General features: G+C 35.7%; 1 protein-coding gene across 9 annotated transcripts in view; it reads right to left on the bottom strand.

Moving 5' to 3' along the window:
- Magi2 (membrane associated guanylate kinase, WW and PDZ domain containing 2) overlaps positions 1-19173 on the bottom strand; it is a 1289418-nt gene that overhangs the window by 220793 nt on the left and 1049452 nt on the right. For all 9 annotated transcript variants that reach the window (XM_047561711.1, XM_047561713.1, XM_047561712.1 and 6 more), the window contains one exon: positions 8016-8654. In XM_047561711.1, the coding sequence (XP_047417667.1) occupies positions 8016-8654 (639 nt within the window). The remainder of the gene's footprint in view (positions 1-8015; positions 8655-19173) is intronic.

The following is a 19173-nucleotide window of genomic DNA, read 5'->3' as shown; positions in this document are numbered from 1 at the left end:
CTTAAATATTTCTCCAAACAAAGAACAACATGAAGCAAATACAAAAATATTTTGGGGTAAATGAAACTTACTCTCGAATAGTTCAGAAACACACACACACACACACACTTATAAAACAAGTAGGGCCAAATATTAACAGTGACATGGATAAATAATTTCTGTGAATTTGAAATTATTTTTAAGTAAAAATATGTTTTAGAAAAAAGTATTAGCACTACTAAAAATATCAATGTTTCTTATAGCATTGCTTTTCATATTTTTCTCTATATAGTTTAAAAATTGGGATACAATGTTTTTTCTGATATTTATGTTTTTGGAATTTTGAAGCAAGAATTTTTATATAAATACAATTTTTGTTGTATATAATTTTTATAGTTTTTCCTTAGACAAAGCTCTGATATAATCTATGATGCACTTTGAACGTTGAATTTTGTTTTAAAGTAAAAAAAGAGAAGTTTTGCATTATCCATTATTTTCAGCATAAAGAGGAAATAATAGGAATAGGAAGAGAAAGTTTCAAAACCCAATCAAATGCAACTTATAAGAGGTTCACAAATTATATATGGGAGTTCACTGAATTTTAATCTAAATCAGAGGAAAATTTAAGATAAAGATTGATCCTGGCAATCTCTCTGGGTTTTCTTTACCCCAGACATCTAAGAGCCTCCATTGCAAAGGCTGTAATGATTTCCTGTTTCATACTAGGTTGAGCATTGCCAACAAATTATTTATAAATAAACTAGTATGTTTCCTGAACCATTAAAATATAAAAATGTCAGCCAGTCTAATTAAGAAAATATCACTAGTTAAAAAATGAGAATAATAGAAATACTCTTAGGTAAAGTGGAAATTACAAGAAAAGTAGAGAATGCTATTGAACTATATTGGAAAACATGAGTAAGGGAGATCATTTTGCAGGACAAGCATACATTATAAAAACTGAGCCCAGGCAAGACAGAAACTCTAAGATTAACCACTATGGAAGAAAATGAGAAAGTTCTAAGAGGGTATATATACTTTCATCAACCCAAACAAAATATTAAAATAAAACACAATACACCAGAACTAGACCATTTCAAAGACGTACATTGTAGATAACTTCAATGAAACTGTTTCATAGCAGAGAAAAGAGTTACTGTTTTAAGAAGAGAATAACTTTAATAATAAAATCTAACAGAAAAAAGAAAACTTTAGGCCAAAATCATAAATTAATGTTAATGTACAGTTTTATATAAACAAATAGAATTCAGAATAATTCAATATTAATGATCCCTTAATGTAATTCATCACAGTGAAAAATTAAAGGAAAAGATAATTATCATTTTCAGAGATGCCAAAGAAGCTTCTGATAAAATTAGTTATGCATTTTTTCTTTTTTGCTATACTGAGACCTGAACATAGGGATGCTCTCCATTGAGCTACTACTTCCCTAACTCCTCTTGTTTTTTATTTTGAGACAGGGTCTTATTGAGTTGCTGAGGTTGCCTTGAATTTGGGATTCTCCTGCTTCAGCCTCTTGAGTCACTGGGATTACAGGCATGTGCCACCATGCCCAGTCATATAATCCAGTTTTGATAAAGATTCCTAAAGAAATGGGAGTTGAGGGACATGGCTTTAACATGGTAAAATTAATCTCAAGTGAAATGCCAGTGTTGTGATTGATGGCATAAAATGAGACTGTTTCTATTTAAATCATGAATCAAGACAAACATTTCCATAATCTGCATTATTAATATTGTTCAAGAAACAGCAATCGAATGTATTAAATAAGTCAGTGGTATGCAAACAAGAAAACAGGAGGCAGTGTTTGTTAATTCTACGTGGCATGAATGTGTGTGCCCAAAGCCCATGGAATGAAATGAAGAAAAAAAAAAAAGAGAGAAATAAGGTGATATAAAAGCTTCAGTTGGGTAGATATAAATGCAATAAAGGATGTACTTACTTTGGTATTTATTATTTATTGTCCAATAGAATATCAACTCCATGAGAAAAAGGATACATTTAGCTCTGTTGATTACATTGTCTCCAGTGCCAAACAAAACAAAACAAAACATAAACAAACAAACAAAACCCCCCAAAAGTCTATTACATAGTGGGTATTTAAGAAGAAAAGAAAAGAATGGATCTATATTGTAGATTATTATAGATCTATACTCTTGTGCAGATAGATTATAGGTACATTATTTTTATAATAGAAAATGAAGAAAACCAAAAAGTATCCATTTGAGGGCATCTGATTATAAGAATTAAAATAAATGAGACATATTTCTGAATGAATACATAAAACCTCCAAAGCAAATTAAATTAAAGCAATCCACTAAGCCATTATATAAGTACAATACATTAATAAGGGCTGAAATCATATAAATATGTCTTCTTCTACAATAAAATTATTAGAAATCAACAATAGAAGAAGAATTGGAAAATTCCAAATGTTTGAAAAATAAACAGCACATTTTCAAGTAATCTACGATCCAAAGAAGAAATTATAAGGAAAATAAGAAAATATTTTGAACTGAGTGAAAAAGGAAAGCATAACATTTCAAAATTTGTGGAATTCAGCTAAAAGAGTGTTTAAAGTGAATTTAGAACATTAAATACCTTTACTAGAAAGAGAACTAGAATCACTGATCTGAGTATCTACTTCAAAAAGATAGAAAAGGAAAAGTAGGCCAAACGCAAATAAATTGAAAAGATGAAATTATGAATACTAGAGTAGAAAATTATTGAAACAAAAAACCCAGAAATACATAAAGGAAATCAATGAATCCAAAAGTTGATTCTTAGATAGAGAAACACAAATTTCCAGAATGATTCAAGAAGAAAAAGAAAATTGGGACAGAACCTATATCAAGAAAAGAAATTGAGTTAACAACTAAACAATATTTTAACAATAAAAGTCTAGCCTAGATGGCTCCATTGGGGAATTCTATCAAACTTTTAAGGCAGAAATACTATAAGCCCTACCCAAAGTTTTTTAGAAAGAAAAGGAGATTGGTACTTTCAAACTCATTTTATGAGGCCTCAATTATCCAGGGACATCACATGAAAAGAAAACAACAGAGCAATCCCCTGCCCAAACAGGTTGAAAAATTCTTAAAAAAAATATGGAAACAGAATCCAACAACTTTCCAAAAGAAAGAAAGAAAGAAAGAAAGATACACCATGACCAAGTGGTGACCTAGGAATACAAAATTAGTTCAACATCTAAAAATCATATTACATAATACCTATTTTGACAGGATAAGCTATTAAAATTACACGATCCTCTCAATAGATGCAGAAAAAACATTTGATGAAATTCAAGACCCACTGATTATGAAAAGTCTCATTGAAATAAGAACAGAAGAGAACTTTCTCAACTTGATAAAATCATACTTCACCTAAAATCATACTTAATGTTCTAAGGCTAAAGCTTTCGCTTTTAACTTGGGAAGGTAAGGATGTCTGCTCACGTGTCTACTACTTGACAGCATATGGAAAGTTCTAGCTCATGTAATAAGGCAAGGGAAAACAATCAAAGGCATATGAGCTGCAAAGGAGGAAATGAAGGCATGTTACTGAATGACATAGTAACTATGCAGAAAATACTATGGAATCTATAAAAAGTCCCCAGACCTAAACAGTGAGTTTAATACAGTTGCAGTGTACAAGACCAAAAACAAAAATCAAATACTTTTATATATATTAGCAATGAATAATCTGAAAATAACTAAGAACAACTTTATGTACAATAATAAAAGAAAGAATAAAATATCCAGGAATAAGTTTAACAAGTATACAAGATTTGCATATTAAAGATTATAAACCTTTGCTGAGAGAAATTAAAGAAGATTAAAATAAATGAAAAGATACATATGTGAATTTTAAGGTTTAATGTTAATCTGGAAAACTACTAGATTCAACACAACACTGAAATCTCAGCAGGTCTTTTATTTAAGACAATTAAAAATTCAAACATAAAATTTTCTATGTCTATGGGAATGCAAGGAACATTGAATAGCCAAATCATTTTGAAAAGGGAGAAAAATATTGGAGGACTCACAAACACTCTCTGATTTCAAGGAATAACAAATCTATAATAATCTGGAAAGTATGCTATTAGCACAAGTAGACATACAGATCAATGGAACAGAATAAAGATTCTAGATAAGCCTTCCATTTCTGCTAATTCATTTTTGTCAAAAGTGCCATGATAATTCAATGGGAAAATAGGTTTCTTAACAAATGGTGCTAGAACAATTGGATATACATGTGCACAAAACACCAAAAAACAAAAAAACAATAAACTTAGATCCATACTTTACACCATACACAAAAATCATCTTAAATTGACTCACATATCTAAATATGTGCTAAAATTATACAACTTCTAGAAGAAAACACAGTAAATATTTTTTGGACTCTGAGTTGAACAAAGATACAACACCAAATGAATGATCCACTGGAAAAAAAAAACTGATAGATTTGACTTTTTCAAAATTAACAACTTATGTGCTTCAAAAGGCTCTAATAAGAGCTAGGTATAGTGGTAATGCACTGTAATATCAGTGATTGGGGAGGCTGAGAGAGGAGGATAGCCCAGTTTGAGTCTACTCTGGGTGACTTACTGAAACTGTCTCAAAATGAAAATCAAAACAAGCTGGGGATGTAGAGCCTTTGGGTTTAATCCCTGGTATTGGCAGTGGAGGGTGGGGGTCAGGGGGAGGCTCCACTAAGAAAACGAAAAGACAAGCCACAGAACTGGAGCAACTATTTGCAAACCATCTTAAAAATGTCTTTAAATGTGAATATATAGAGAACTTTTACATATTAAGAAGACAAATAGTCTTACATACCAATGGGAAAAATATTTAATTAGACATGTTAGCAAAGAAGATACGTGAAGGCTAATAAACACATGAAAATATGTAAAAAGATTAAAGAAATGTAAATTAAAACTCCAAATGTTATCAGTATACATTTAACTTGAATAACTGTACTTAAAAAGACTCGTTATCCAAATGTGGGAGAGTAGGCAGAAATCGGGAACTCAGTATATCACTGGTGGAACTATACAATGCTATAGCCATTTTCAGAAACATCCTGACACTTTCTTAACAATTTAATTATGTACCTTTCACAAAATCCAGCAACACCATTCCTGGTACCTATCCAAGAAAAATGAAAATATATGCACAAGCAAACACTTGTATCCAAATGTTCCTAACAACCTTATTCATAAATACCCAAAGGTGAAAACAACTCAAATGCTCACCCACTGGCAAATGCACAGGAAAGGTCCATACGATGGCATACGACTGGGGAGTAAAAGAAACAAACTACTCTTATATGCAGCGGTTGAATAATTCTCAAAAGTGTATGCTATGTGAAATACTATATACCCTATGATCCACCTTACAAAAATATTCTAGAAAGGTTAAACTAGAAAGCAAATTTGTGGTTATCTGGGACTGGAGGTAGGAGAGGGGGCAGGCAAAGAAAGAGAAACAGGGAAGTCAGGATGATGGATGATCCCAAGGATTAAGGTGCTTGTTACACAACTCTATCATTTTAGCAAAACTTAATGACGTATGTACTTGTAATACTTTGTGAATTTTATAGTATGTAAATTATATATGGTACATGTTAAAAAGTTAAAAATATCTTTATAACTAAGGCACTTTGAAGCAAAGTATTTTCAAATCATTCTACTCATATCAAATATAGCACATATATTCATATCTGTGCTAGTAGATGCTAAACTTTCTGGAAGTATGCATATATATATATATAGTGTACTTACCACTGGGAAAAAGGACTAAAAATATGTGATGGGACAGATAATTACTTTTCATTGTATACTTTCCAACATTGCTTGCTCGAAGAATTAAAGCATGCACCTTATAACATCATAAGTTAAAAATGCTAGTAAATAATTTAAAACAATCAACCAACCATGGTCCTGATGTAAGGACTGGGCTGGGGACCCTGCTCTAGAAGGCCTATGCTTATCTGAATGTCAGAATCACTTCTGAGTAACCTGTAATAAGATCATAAAAGTAAATCTCACCACAAAAACACGGCGCTAATTCCCATCAATTTCAGAGAAATGGGTACACATTATAGAAATTCAGGGAAATACAAGAGGCGAGTGACTAGAAGTATTCTAATCATCACAGGATACTACATTCTGTGAATTCTACACTAGCCAAAACATAAAAGCAAAGCACTCATTCCCACACACAAACAGAATGCCCACAAAATTTTGATTACCTGAGGATTAAATGAGATAGCAAGAGAGTAAGGGAGTGAGGATGTGAAGAGGGAAGTCTAGCTGAATGCAGGTGCACAGAAAAATGTTTTCAGAAGGGTCCAAATTGCAATAATATAAGTAAAATATTTCAAAGTCACTTTTCCTACTATGTCATGCTTTTAAAAGAAATCATTATAAATAAAATGCATCTAAATTCATTTCTATGAATCATGGAGTAGATCCTGCACAGTGGTTTTCAGTTATACTAGCATCAAGAATCTGTTCCAAAATTTTGATTTTTCAATTGAACATTATGAACATATGGTTAGTTAATTAGGAATATGTGTGTTAACTTTAAACAATGGGAAATATTAAAATCCATTGTCAGTATTTAATTACCAAAATCCAATCCTATTTTGTGACAACTCCTTAAGAAGATCAAGTTTAAGATTATTTCACTATTATATTAATTTCCCTTTTTAATATAGGCACATCATACTTTATAAAGTATTGTTTACAAATACAAAGTATTTGGCAAATCAACAATATAATGCTTCCTTGAAGAGGACCAAATAAGTCACAAATGGTGATTCTTTAAACTTTGATTTCTTCCACTTGCAAACTGACAGGGCTTTCATGCTGATTTTAGTGCTTTAAAATAGGCAATCACGTATGTTCACCATAAGTGTGTTCTTTATGCATGAGTTCTTCACAGCACGGCTCCTTCTGAGCCATCTCTGCTGAAGTTTCAGTGCTAATTGAGACTCAACACACAGTGAGCACCTACTGTGGGCCACTCAGTACTCGGACACTACTACTGGTGGAGGTGGCATTACTGTCCTGTGGTAAGAGACTAGCTGTGGCTCATGGACTTTATGAGTCCTAGGTCCCAAAACTGGTAGACGAGAAAACCAAGACTTCCCCTGAGTCTTTTTCTTTACACTCTGCTTTGTGGTATCTCTATTTGTGACCCCTTTCCTCCTTCCTGCACCAGTTTCACTGGTAAAAATAGTACAGCAGCAGAAAAGTGAAGGAGGGATGCTCTACTTTTCCCCATTCCTTCCCCACAGAGAAGGTAGAGAGGAAGAAACAACTGAACTCAGAGCTCACACCACTCTTCACTGTTCCCTTTTCTGTATGTCACTCAGAATACTCAGCCCAGAATTTCAAATCTTGCCCTGTTCCATTGCTTACTTCCTGGGTCATGGGAGGCCCCATGGATAACTGTCGCTGGGGCACTTAGATAAGTTGTTACTTCAGAACATTATCTATAATAGTGCCCCATAGTAGTGGAAGAAGTGTCCTGAAAAACCCAATTCAGAAGTTCAAAAGGTATTTTTTAATAGCAACACAGCTTCTAATTATTGAGACTAATCCTGATTGAGACTGACAGCTTCCACCTGCTGGCCTGGAATCCTAGGCACAATTCAAAGTATTGTTTCCACTGGAAAAGCAGGTTTCTTACTTAAATCAATGGGCTACCAAACTGAGTTCTCTATAACTGATGCACTAATGAACATTTGAAATAGATCCCACTATGGGGATTCAATCTTTACTGTCTGAGTTCAAATCAATATATTGGTAACACTGAAAGCACTATTATTATTGTTAGATGTAAAATATGCAAAGGTATATTCTTGAAATCAAGAACCCAGTTTACCATGTTCATGTTTTCTTCAACTCTTCCAATTTTCTTTCCACCCTACAGAAACATTTTTTTAAACAATATTATAAAGGGTCCCATCCTTTTACTATATTGCTGCGTCAGTGTGTGTCTTACCTCCTCGATGGATAATCAAAGAAGTTTCACTTCCAATAGGGCAGTCTTTAAGTATATCCACTACTTCTGTATGGCTCAGGTTCTGTACATTCTGCTGGTTGATCTCAACAATGAGGTCGCCTTCACACAGGCCAGGGCATCCCTGAATGTCAAGTATTTGTTTCACCCGCTGTCCTGTAGGACTGTCAGCAATAGTGAAGCCAAAGCCCTGGGCACCTTTCACAATGGTTAAGGTCATAAGTTCAGCTTGGGTGGCCCCAGATGAAGCCATAGACACATTGTCGTCATGGACAGGTGGTGGATACGTGCCATCTAGCTGACCATCGGCTGGCATGGAGTGCAAAGAATGAGGTGGCCGATCTGTTATATCTGGAACTGACTGTGAGGTCCGAGAAATGTATTCCAAATATGTTTCATAGTTATGTCTTCCATTGACCATCACTGGAGGTGGCCTCTCCATTATTGCAAGGGGTGGCACCATGCTGTTAGCAGGATCTTCAGGATCAAAGGGCAAAGGGTAGCCACGACACAATACCAGGTTGACACTCTGACCAATGGGAACAGACTGGAAAAGTTTGACAACATCTGCATGAGTGTGTCCAAGGACACAAACTTCATTAATATAGACAATGACATCACCTGCAAGGAAAAAAGAGAGATTGACAACATGAGGTAAGTTCAATTAATGTCAACAGAGAAAAATGGAATTATTTATGAGACTAGTGAAAGAGGTGCTCCTTTTCTCAGTAAGCAGTGAGAAAATCCATTAGAATAATACTTAAATTCACTGTGGGTGACTCAAGGTTACAACAGGTCTGCCAACAAATATAATGATCAACTGCTGGAAAAAAAAAAGTCTCTGGTTATTCTCGAAATTTAAAAACAACGTCATATTCAGAAAGAAAGGTTTAGAAAGAAAAGGTTAGAAAAGTTTGTACCTTGAAGAAACACACATTCTATGCTTCTTGTTTATCTTCACCTTTATTTTTGGTGCAGTTAAGAAAATTTCCAAACTAGTGCGAAGTGATGGTTATGAGAGTTGGATTAAAAAGGAAGCTCTAGTATCTGGGTTTTTGGTACCACAGTTCTTCATTTGTAAAGTTGTTATGAAGATGAAATGAAATAATAAAAGAAAAGTGTTTGGCACTGTGCCTAAGAGATGGTGAACTCTCAATAAATGTGGACTATTATTAATGTTGTTGTTAAAATAGGATGCAAAAGGTTTGGGACACTGGCATTCAAACAGGAAACTGCTGTAGGCTCATCCTCTAATCTTAGATAAATTGATATTTCTGTTGATCATTTTCAACAATGACATTTGTCTTTTCTCTCCAATGAATTATAACATATTTGCAGAGGTCTATCAGTTAGAAGCTAACTTTATGATAGGAGAAATGCCCTGAATACAAATTATTCATTATAAAACATTCAGAATATTTTTTTCCTTCTTAAAATGCAGAAAGAAATGATTGTTTGAGATAATTGTTTTAAAATTTTCAATTATGTATGAATAACCATTTTATTTTTGGAGAATTGTTCTATCATGGATTGGTATTTTTATCCTCATAAACCATAATACTTGAAAACTGAACTTGCAAACTGATTTTGTTCCTGACTATGCTGAAGAGTATAGGAGAGGTGAAGAGGCATATTCTCACAGACTGTCAAACGGACAACTCAGTAGACAACAATTTGTCAGGGTAATTCTGAAAAGGATAGTGGCCATGGTGAGGGATTTATTCTCTGAAATCCTTGTTCATTAAGATTGCAAACACCCCAAATGAAAACACTGAGTTAAACTTTCAGAGTTAAATATTTTTCTGGCTTTTAATAACTTTGCAATATAATATGATTCCTTCACTAAAAAGATTTAAAAATAAATAAATCTATGAATAAAACAATCTGAAGTACAGTGCCTTTGACAACATTGACTTGATTAACACTTCTCACAAATGCAAGAGAACTGTTTGAAGGTGGTAAGATATAAGATTTGCAGGGCCAGGAATCCAGGTTAGGTTTGCCTCTAGAAAATGTTCCAGCCTATGTAATAGCCAGGTGGAACTTTTCTCTCCCATTATATCTATCAGAGAGGGTGCTGGTGAGACAACTGGGACACTGAATCAGGACTCGGAAGTGAACTGGGATCCCTCTCTGCTACCTCAATTCCTCTTCAGAGGGAGCAGCCAGGGAAGCTTTGGCATCATTTTCAATTGATTCTGATCATCTCAGTGTCCCAGAGAAGTGTCTGATGCAGATAGATATTTTTTCTCCTCCTGCCTTTTCTATTTTTAAATGTTATATGTTTTACACATTTTAAAGGTTGAAAGAAAAATAAATACCTGTGTGCAACCATTCAATTTAATGACTACAAAATTGCTCATATTAGTTCAAACCTCACCTCCTACCTGTATTCCCATATTGCCATTTCCAAAACTAACCATTGTCCTGCATTTGGGCCGTGTCATTTACATGTACTTATGTCATATCTAGGTACTCATAAAATAGTATTTCTAAATAGCATTTAACCTCCAAATAATGACAATCCCTAAAATGCTTTCATGTTTTAAACCTTTTGTAAGTGGTATGCATTTTAATATTCTATGTTTCCTCAAAAAATATTTTTGATTCTGTTAGAAACCTCTTTCCATAGCTCCTGTGCTCTTTGGGAGTATTCTTCTGAGCTATGAACCTTGTCATAGAAGGGCCATGTGATCTTCCTTTCTGTTAGATTAGGGCAAAAGACTGACAATGGGTCATATTGATCAACACTGCCATTCATAGTATGTCAGAATTATTATTGCTGCTCATCTGACACAATATTTGATATCTCAGACTTCATTTTTATAAATCTAATTGGTGTGATCATGGTTTTAATTTGTATTTCCCAGATTGCTAGTGAGGGTAAGCATCTTTCCATGTATTTATTGATGATTTGGGTTTCCTTTTGAGTGCACTCATTTCCCCAATATTCCTGTTCAATGAGCCTTTTTTTTTTATTCCATTGACTATTTTTGATGACCACCTGCATTCTTTATTCAACATTCTCTGTCAGTTGGGAGGCTGCCTGGGATAGTGGTGCCCATGTGGGACAGGAAATCCAAAGACTGATCTGAGTTCTAACTCCATCACCTACTAGTTGTGTGACTTCCAAAACCCAGCTTGAATTCTCTGTGACTCAGATCCTTCCAAAGTAATGGAGAGCAATAATAATATCAACTTATTATTTTCTGGGAAATAACTTATGAGACCATACCAGTGAAAAAGGTTTATAAGCTATAAATTACCATGCAATGATGGTTACTATTTTAGTAGTTATTATTTGCCCTTGATTTTATCCTTCTATAAAATCAGAACATGACCATCAAGATATTTCTACCACATTTATAATCATGGACAACTTGAATATGATTGTGAAGTGCTGGGTTTCTGAGTGAGCAGCAAAGGGCAGGAAGGTAATATAGATGCCACTTTCCCCTAAGTTAGGTTCTCCCTAACTTAACCACTGCTGATGACCCCCACCCCAGTCCCCAAGCAGACTTTATCCTCCTCTTCCCTCTGCTAGGATTTCATAGGGGAAAAGAACCAAGGGGCCAGGTTCCCTGCCAGACCTAGAGAATACTCATTTGAATTAGAGTGATTAATGTTATCTGTTTTTGAGTTTTAATACGATCTTGCTATTTTGAAATGGAATGAGAATGGTCTGTGACTCTTAGTAAGGGTGGCTTTTAAAATTTATGGATATTTTCCACTCCACATTTTTTAAGCCATCAAGCAAGCAATAAAGAATGCTACAACAATATCTTTAGGAGTTACATAGATCTCTGAATATAAAAGATGAGTGCTCAGTTATCAAAGCATAAAACTCTCTAACACCTCAACAGTATTGAACTGTCCACTTTAAAGAATATATAGATGCCTAGATAATGTGTCAAGTCAAAAAACTTCTGTAGACAGAGATGTAAGCAAACATTTGCTTGTTCAGATAGAACTGATTGGGTAGGATATTTATAGGCTGTGCGGTATGAATGTCATTTACATGTTGTGAAAGAAAAATATAAGGCACCTGGTATATATCATCCCATAATGCCAAGCTAAGTCCTGTGAGCCACCTGGTATATATCATCCCATAGTGCCAAGCTAGGTTCTGAGATAGACTGGGTTTAAGAGCACAAAAAGGGATGTCCTTAGAAACTTTGGCTCTAGTTTCAACTTTGCGGGTAAGTGGGAAAATGGTAAAGGAGTCATTTGATCTTGCCATCTCTCAACTTCTTTATAAAATGGGAATTAAAATATCTCCTCCATTTCCTCTGTTGCAGGGCTACTGTGAGAATGAGCTCATGCTTGTGAAAACACTTTTAATTTTACCAAGGAAAGTTTCTCCATAAAAATAAGATGATATTTTTTTTGGAAAGCTAAGTGCATACTTTCATAACTGTATTGCCTGGAAGGTTACATTGTTTCCTACAGGGCCATATTTAGGCCGGATTGCTTTAGGACTATCGACCTCAGACCTCTTGGTCAAGAATGGGTGTGATTGATGAGCCTGGTGTCCCTGTAGGTGTGGTCTTACAGTGACCCAACTCCTGACCAGGTGTTTCACAGAGCAAGTAAGGGAGAGTGAGGCTGATGAAACAGGAGGTTTAAAATTGTCCTTTATGAGAATATGTTCTAAAATAATCCCTTTCTTAGTCATGGAAATCAAAATACAGCATTGGATATCTCATGGATACCTCATCATTTTGGATAAAATAGGGCACTCTTCATAAACTATTGTTTAAGTTGGAGTTATTTTTGTATCTCTTTACTCCCACCTTCTTTGAGTCACTGTGGCCTATAGAATCTTCTTTTTCAGCATCTCTCTCTAGTGCTGTGTTTCCTTAACCACAACTTTGGATCAGACTAAAATAATTGACTTCCTTCTCAATCCTCATCTTAGAGTCTACTTTACCAAGTTCAAGTTCAAACTACTCACTCTCTAGACTTCCTAGTTCACACTCTTCACTAACAATTTTTCTTTCTTATTTCTGTCTTCACCAGTCAATAAGGTACCATCTTGAGAAGTTGGATCTTTACTATTCACAACTTCCAACTTGCAACATTCATTTTAGTTGAATTCTGCCATTCTTCTATGCTCAGGTATAATTCCTTTCTATGGATAACTTCACCCCAACAAATTCAAGTCTTTCCTCACTCTTCAAAGATGTCTTCTATTTTTCCTACTCAAATCACTTCCATTTCACGTTTGTGACTTGAAAGTTCATCTCGGACCATATTCTTTTGTGGGATTTCTACCTGTTCTGGGTTTTCTCCACAATATACACAGTGCCATTACTATGCTGAAAATTCTTTAGATATCTAGGATAGGTTCTCACTGAATAAAGGATGGAAAGATTGAATTAGAGGAAAACTGGAAACGATTTCACAGCTAAATCTAACTTCTGCTTTTACCAAGTCAAATTGATTTTTGAAAAAAGGAAAAGAAATTCTCATTACTGCTCCCATTCTACCAATTACATGCACTCTATATTGAAAAATTACTATTTTTTTGTTTCCTTTCATCTGATAAGATTTGTTTGAACTTTATTTTCTTTTCTGTTATTTTTATTAAAAGATATACTTTTGTTATAAATATTCATATTATTATCATAGTGTTTATCCATGTTCACGCTATTCCACAACCCCCACGAATCATAATCAAGGTTGACCTGTACCTTTGGAGATGTGCTTCTTATTCCTCAGTTAAAGCTGAAAATAACTGTTCTTGTTGAAATTTATTCTTCAAAGTGAAGCACTGTCGTAGGGTAGATGGACCAAGACCCAAAGCTGGGTTTCCTTGTGCTGATCTTTGAGCAATTAACTTAACATGAGTTTCCTCATCTACAAGGAGACAATAATAGCTGTTCTACCCATCTCAGAGGGAAGAGATGATGTCTGTGAAAATGTTATGTAAATGGTGAAGCATCACCATATGTTATATATAAAAATACATATATTTAAACAATTTTAAATGACTGGCAAAGGTTAGAAAATTAAAAAATCCTAAGACAAAGAATAAATTCTAATTTAAAAAAAATTAAACTGCCAAATTCTACTAAATTATATGCTAATGTTCTCATAAATATTCGAAAGGAAAGACATGTTCATTCTTGTATCTGCACTATTCCCCAGTAAGGGAGACTAGTGCTTTGTAAAAGCATCCTTGGATTCCACATTCCCTTCTGGTATTTGAACACAGTGTGACTGGGGTGGAGGGCTCAGGTGGACGGAAGCAGATCTGAACTGGGTGGTGGTGGCCCTGGGTAGAATGTAGATCACTAGATGTGTGTAGCTTGGGTCCTCTCAACTGGGTCACAAAGTGGAAAAGCTCAGGAGAGAAACAGGTCTGTGTCTTTTTTCCTCAGTTTCCCTGATGATCTCTTACAAGTTTCTATACCTCTTACCGCTCAAAAATTTTTTCTTATATCTTAATCTAATTTCTTCTGCTAAAAATAAAGATGATTTTCTCTATTTCTGTTCTTATAAAGACAAGAGCATCATTCTTTTAGAACCATTTGAAGTAGTTTATAAAACTCCCAAGCAGTCTCTTTAGAGAGTTATATAAGCAGACATCATTTGGAGGAGAATTCCGCCTTGGAAGTGGGCCTTACCACAGTGATACTGACTTTAAGCATCTGTTTTGAATATCATTGTATACGCCCATCAAATCTGATAGAAATACAAAAAACAAATGCTTAGGTTATGGAAAGTATAAAGGCAGGATAAAATTCTTACATCAGAAGAATTTAAATTTATTAATTTAATGTGAAGCATAAGTGACTTTGAAACAAAAATGAGGTGGATCAAGTTCATTAGCCTTAAAATAAGTTTCAGATAAGGTTTTAACAATGTTCTATACATTCTGAAGCCAACTGGGGCATAACAAAGAAAGCAATGATTTGGAAGTTGGGTGGTTTCTTTTTATGCCACTTATGCCAATACCTAGTGGTGTTGATAGATTTCTGGGTCTTTTTCCTCACTTATTCATTAATTTATTCAGCAAAGAGAATATGTATATTCAATTAGTACTGTGAGCCATGTATCACATTATGAAGAGAGAGAACTGGACCAGATGACCTCTACAGTCTCTTGCTCACTCTGAAATTCTAAGGCAAAGGACCTTGAATCCCAGTTCTTAGATTGTCCTTCATTTAGTACCTTCCTTTCTTTTCCTGCTACCACTACTGTCCCATCAGATTCTTCCCCTGTGTATATGAACTTCTGCAACAGTCTCTTTGCTGGGCTTTCTGGTGTCATAGCAAAAAAGACAAGAGAAGAGAAAAGGAAAGTCAAGCCTATGACAGAACCAAATGAACTTGTATTCCCTAATCTCACCCCACATTGGCCTCTGGGGACAGAGGGGACCTTGATAATAGAGCTCATCTTCTGGTCAGGATTGGCTCAGGAACCAGAAGGGTGTGAATACCCTGCACATTGAAGGTATTAGGGTCCCAGGTCGCAAAGTACTGGTCCCTGCCTTCCACCGGCTTCTCTGTCAATTCACCTCCACTCTGTATACTCCTTGTCCTTTCTATTTGAAATCATTCAGTGCCTGATATACAGGTTAGTCCAATCTCTCCAGTACAAGGTGCTCAGTCCACATTCTCAGGGTCTTCTGCCTCCTCTCCACCCACTGTGTGCTGCAGGTAGCCTGAGCTTTGGGTCATGCCCCTCACATGCTATTTTCTCTCCAGCCTCTGTGTGTGGATTCTGCTTCTGCTCTTGCTTGTCCCCACTAACAAATACCTAGTTGCCCTATTAGGCCAGCTTCACCTTTGTAACTTACTTTCTGAACTTCTTATTACCAAGTGTAGAATTACTTCTCTTTTTGATAGCATAACTCTTCAATCTGTTGAAATAGCACCTGGAATTCTGACCACAGTGACTACCATCTTAATATATTTAATATTTATGTGGCATTCACAAACTCATCTTACCTAATCCTGACTGAATCAATTTGAGATTGTCATTGTTACCTATATTTATATATTGGGAAACACTAGTAGAGATTAAATAACTTCTCTGAGGTCACACTGATAATTAGGTCAGATTCAGGAAGTGAATCCAGGCCTTCAATACAAAAGCTAAGAATTTCAAACAATCCAGGACATATTTTGACTTGAGGATAATTTTGTACCCCTCAAATCATTATCAGCCAGAATTCTGGGTAAAATATCTTTAGTTCCTGAATGTGAAAATTGAGAGATGAACTGCAATGTTCTTTTGATTAGCTGAGTTAATGGAGGGAGGCAGTGAAGCAGATAATTGCAAACAGGGAAATCCATTGCCGTAGCTTGGTCCGTTTTCTGCAGGTCTCCACAATATGTTGTTTGGAAGAGGGCTGGAGAATGCCTGGGTGGGGAGGTGACAGAGCACTGTAACCCACAGCACTCTGCCAACGATCATGAACCATATGTTCTTGTATAAATTATTTCAATAGCTGTGTGCTCTTGGGCAAGTGATTTATCTATAAATGTAGACTGCCAAAGTTGAAAAGATGATTTCAAGGTGCAGCTTTAAGTTCCTACATCTGGTGAGAATGTGGAAGGCTCTTGTGCTACATGCATACGTGGCACTGGGAGATTTCAATGGTGCAGTGAACAGGTAAGTGCTGAGCCGCTGGGGGCTCACTCCTAGGTGTGCGATTTTCCACAAAAGCAGCCAATGACTGCACCACGGTATCCATAGGCAGAAGTATACCAAAGTGATAGAGTAGCCACTTATTATTCAAAAGAATGAAAGACTTCTTAATCACATTTTGTAATTTCATCTGTGTGACCCGGTGCAGATGCCTAATTAAAAGCTGGGTTTTAAAAAAAATATGTTTAATCAGCACACAGCCAACAATTACTCCCTGGCAGATGTGCATTAGTCCAACGATCTATTTACATTTCCTTTGTGTTTGGCATTGAGTGGTAAGATATATTTAAATACTTGTATTTTACTTTGTTGAAAAGGAGCAAGAAACCACATTCTAAGAGAATCTAAAGGCACTGATTATTTGCTGATCTGGCAAAGATGAAACAATACTTCAGATAAAAACTATAAGTAAAGCCACAAAAAGAAGCACAAAAACAAAACAAAACAAAACAAAAAACTATTGCAAAGCTCCAAAGAGCAAAGGAGCACATGTGGTCAGTGAAACTGTCATTTCTTTAAAAGCATGAATTGAATTTTAAACAACAAAAAATGACAAATATGTTATCAGAGACCAACATGTCAAATGAAAATAGGCTACTAGAAGAAAATAAAAACAAGGGTTTTAAAATTATCTTAAAACCCTGAAAATTAATGAGAACAAGCTAAAAATGTGTTGTAGGATTTCTCTGAGCTCTGCTGTGTATGGTGGACACATGTGTGGGCTCAACTCCCCATAGCCACCCCAAAACAACAACAATGACAACAACAACTTAATTTACAGAAGCATATTGTAAGAAAGAGTCATCATTTTATGTGGACATTACACAGCACACATGCTTATTTTCAAACAGCAGTAACTGTATTCCTGAACAGAAATGGTTCCCAGCGGCAGTGTGGCATGGCCCGTCACCACCTCCTGACCTTATGCCAACACAGTGTACCAAGGGCTGTCCAGCTTCCCCTGAAATGATGGTGGACAACTGGCTGGGGTGCAGCTGAGAACTGCCTCTGGACATGCTTTCCAATAGTTTATTCTGCTTTACCTGCCACTGTCAATTTCCAGCAGTTCTGACTGAGCAAGAAAAATGAATAACAAGGACAAAGTGAGAAAGATAAAAAGGAAAGATGCCTCCATTTCACTTCAAACTGCTGCCTCCCACAAGTGGTGATAAGTTTTTGTAATTGTGTGTTTACTACCTAACCTACACTCTCTTTTAAGACACATAGAACCGTGTTTTTAGTCAGAGGGGAAAAGAATTTAGTTTTTGATACTTTGAAATTGCTACAGAAGGAGGAGGGGGAAAGCTCTATTTAAGACTCCAGATGACATTTGGTGAATTGGTTTTATTGAACTACATTTGGAAAAAGGTACTATTTGCTCCAGTGTGAGTGGGTGCTGGTCTTGAGTCCCTAGATTGGGGTTGGGGGACGTCTACTGGTGGAACTGCCTGGTCAGAGCTCCATCCTCCTTCACATCCCCATTACCCTGCGTGACATTTCTGGGAAGTGCTCTGAGTACTGTGCTTCACTGCAAGCCAATCAACAATCCTTAACTGGTCGTGTAACATGCTCCATTATGTTGATCTACTTCTTCACTCCCTTCATTTGTGAGAAATTACAGGGCCCCTGCTGCCTTGCTGAAATGAGGGCTGCCAGGATATCTCTCCCATATGGATTTCAGAACTGGTGCAGCATTAAGTTGCTGAGCTTCATAAAATGGCTGACAGAAAGAACAAATGTGCCGTGCTAAAAATGTGACTATAGGCTGCATCTGCACTGGTCCAAGGTTTGATGAGAGAGCCCTTCTAACTTAAGAGGGAAACAGACTTGGCAGATGTGAATCTTCACTGACAGACTTTGACTGTTCAAACTTGGACCCTCTGATTGCCAATTACAGTTTCTGAAAGAGCAATATTTTATACAAGTATCAAGGAGTCAGTCTGCTCATTGGGCCACATACAATAAGTATTGCCAATTAAAAATCCCTCAAACACATGGCAAAAGGGGAAAAATTTTTGTCTTGGATGCATTGAAATTTGGAATCCAGAGAAAGATCATTATTATCTCTCTTGATTCATGTGGAGAGAAAGGGAAAGCAATATAGAACCTTTATGATCTCAGATGGGGTGGGCATCCTCCATGGGGCAAGAGCTTACCACTGCTCACTGTGCTAGACACTGTACATAGATTCTTATGGGGTTGAATAACATCATTAGTCTAGGGATTTCAGGAATGTATGAAGCAATTTCATTGCAGACAATGGGAGATTATTTTATTCTCAGACACAACAGACAAATGGCACAGAGAAAAACAATCTAATCCCCTGCTGTTCCCAAAGTTGCAATTATTATACTCTACTAAAGCTGATTGGAATAAGTTAGTAGAATTATCCTTGGAGAGTTTAAGTTACCCCCTTCCTCTAGCTCACATTTATCAACGTGAGTATACTTGTAAATAGGTCCACATGCTTATATGCTTATTT

Source organism: Sciurus carolinensis, chromosome 8 (assembly GCF_902686445.1).
Source record: "Sciurus carolinensis chromosome 8, mSciCar1.2, whole genome shotgun sequence".
In the NCBI taxonomy this organism is placed as follows: domain Eukaryota; kingdom Metazoa; phylum Chordata; class Mammalia; order Rodentia; family Sciuridae; genus Sciurus; species Sciurus carolinensis.
Note: the sequence above shows the minus strand (reverse complement) of the source record. Positions and strands in the feature narration are given on the sequence as shown.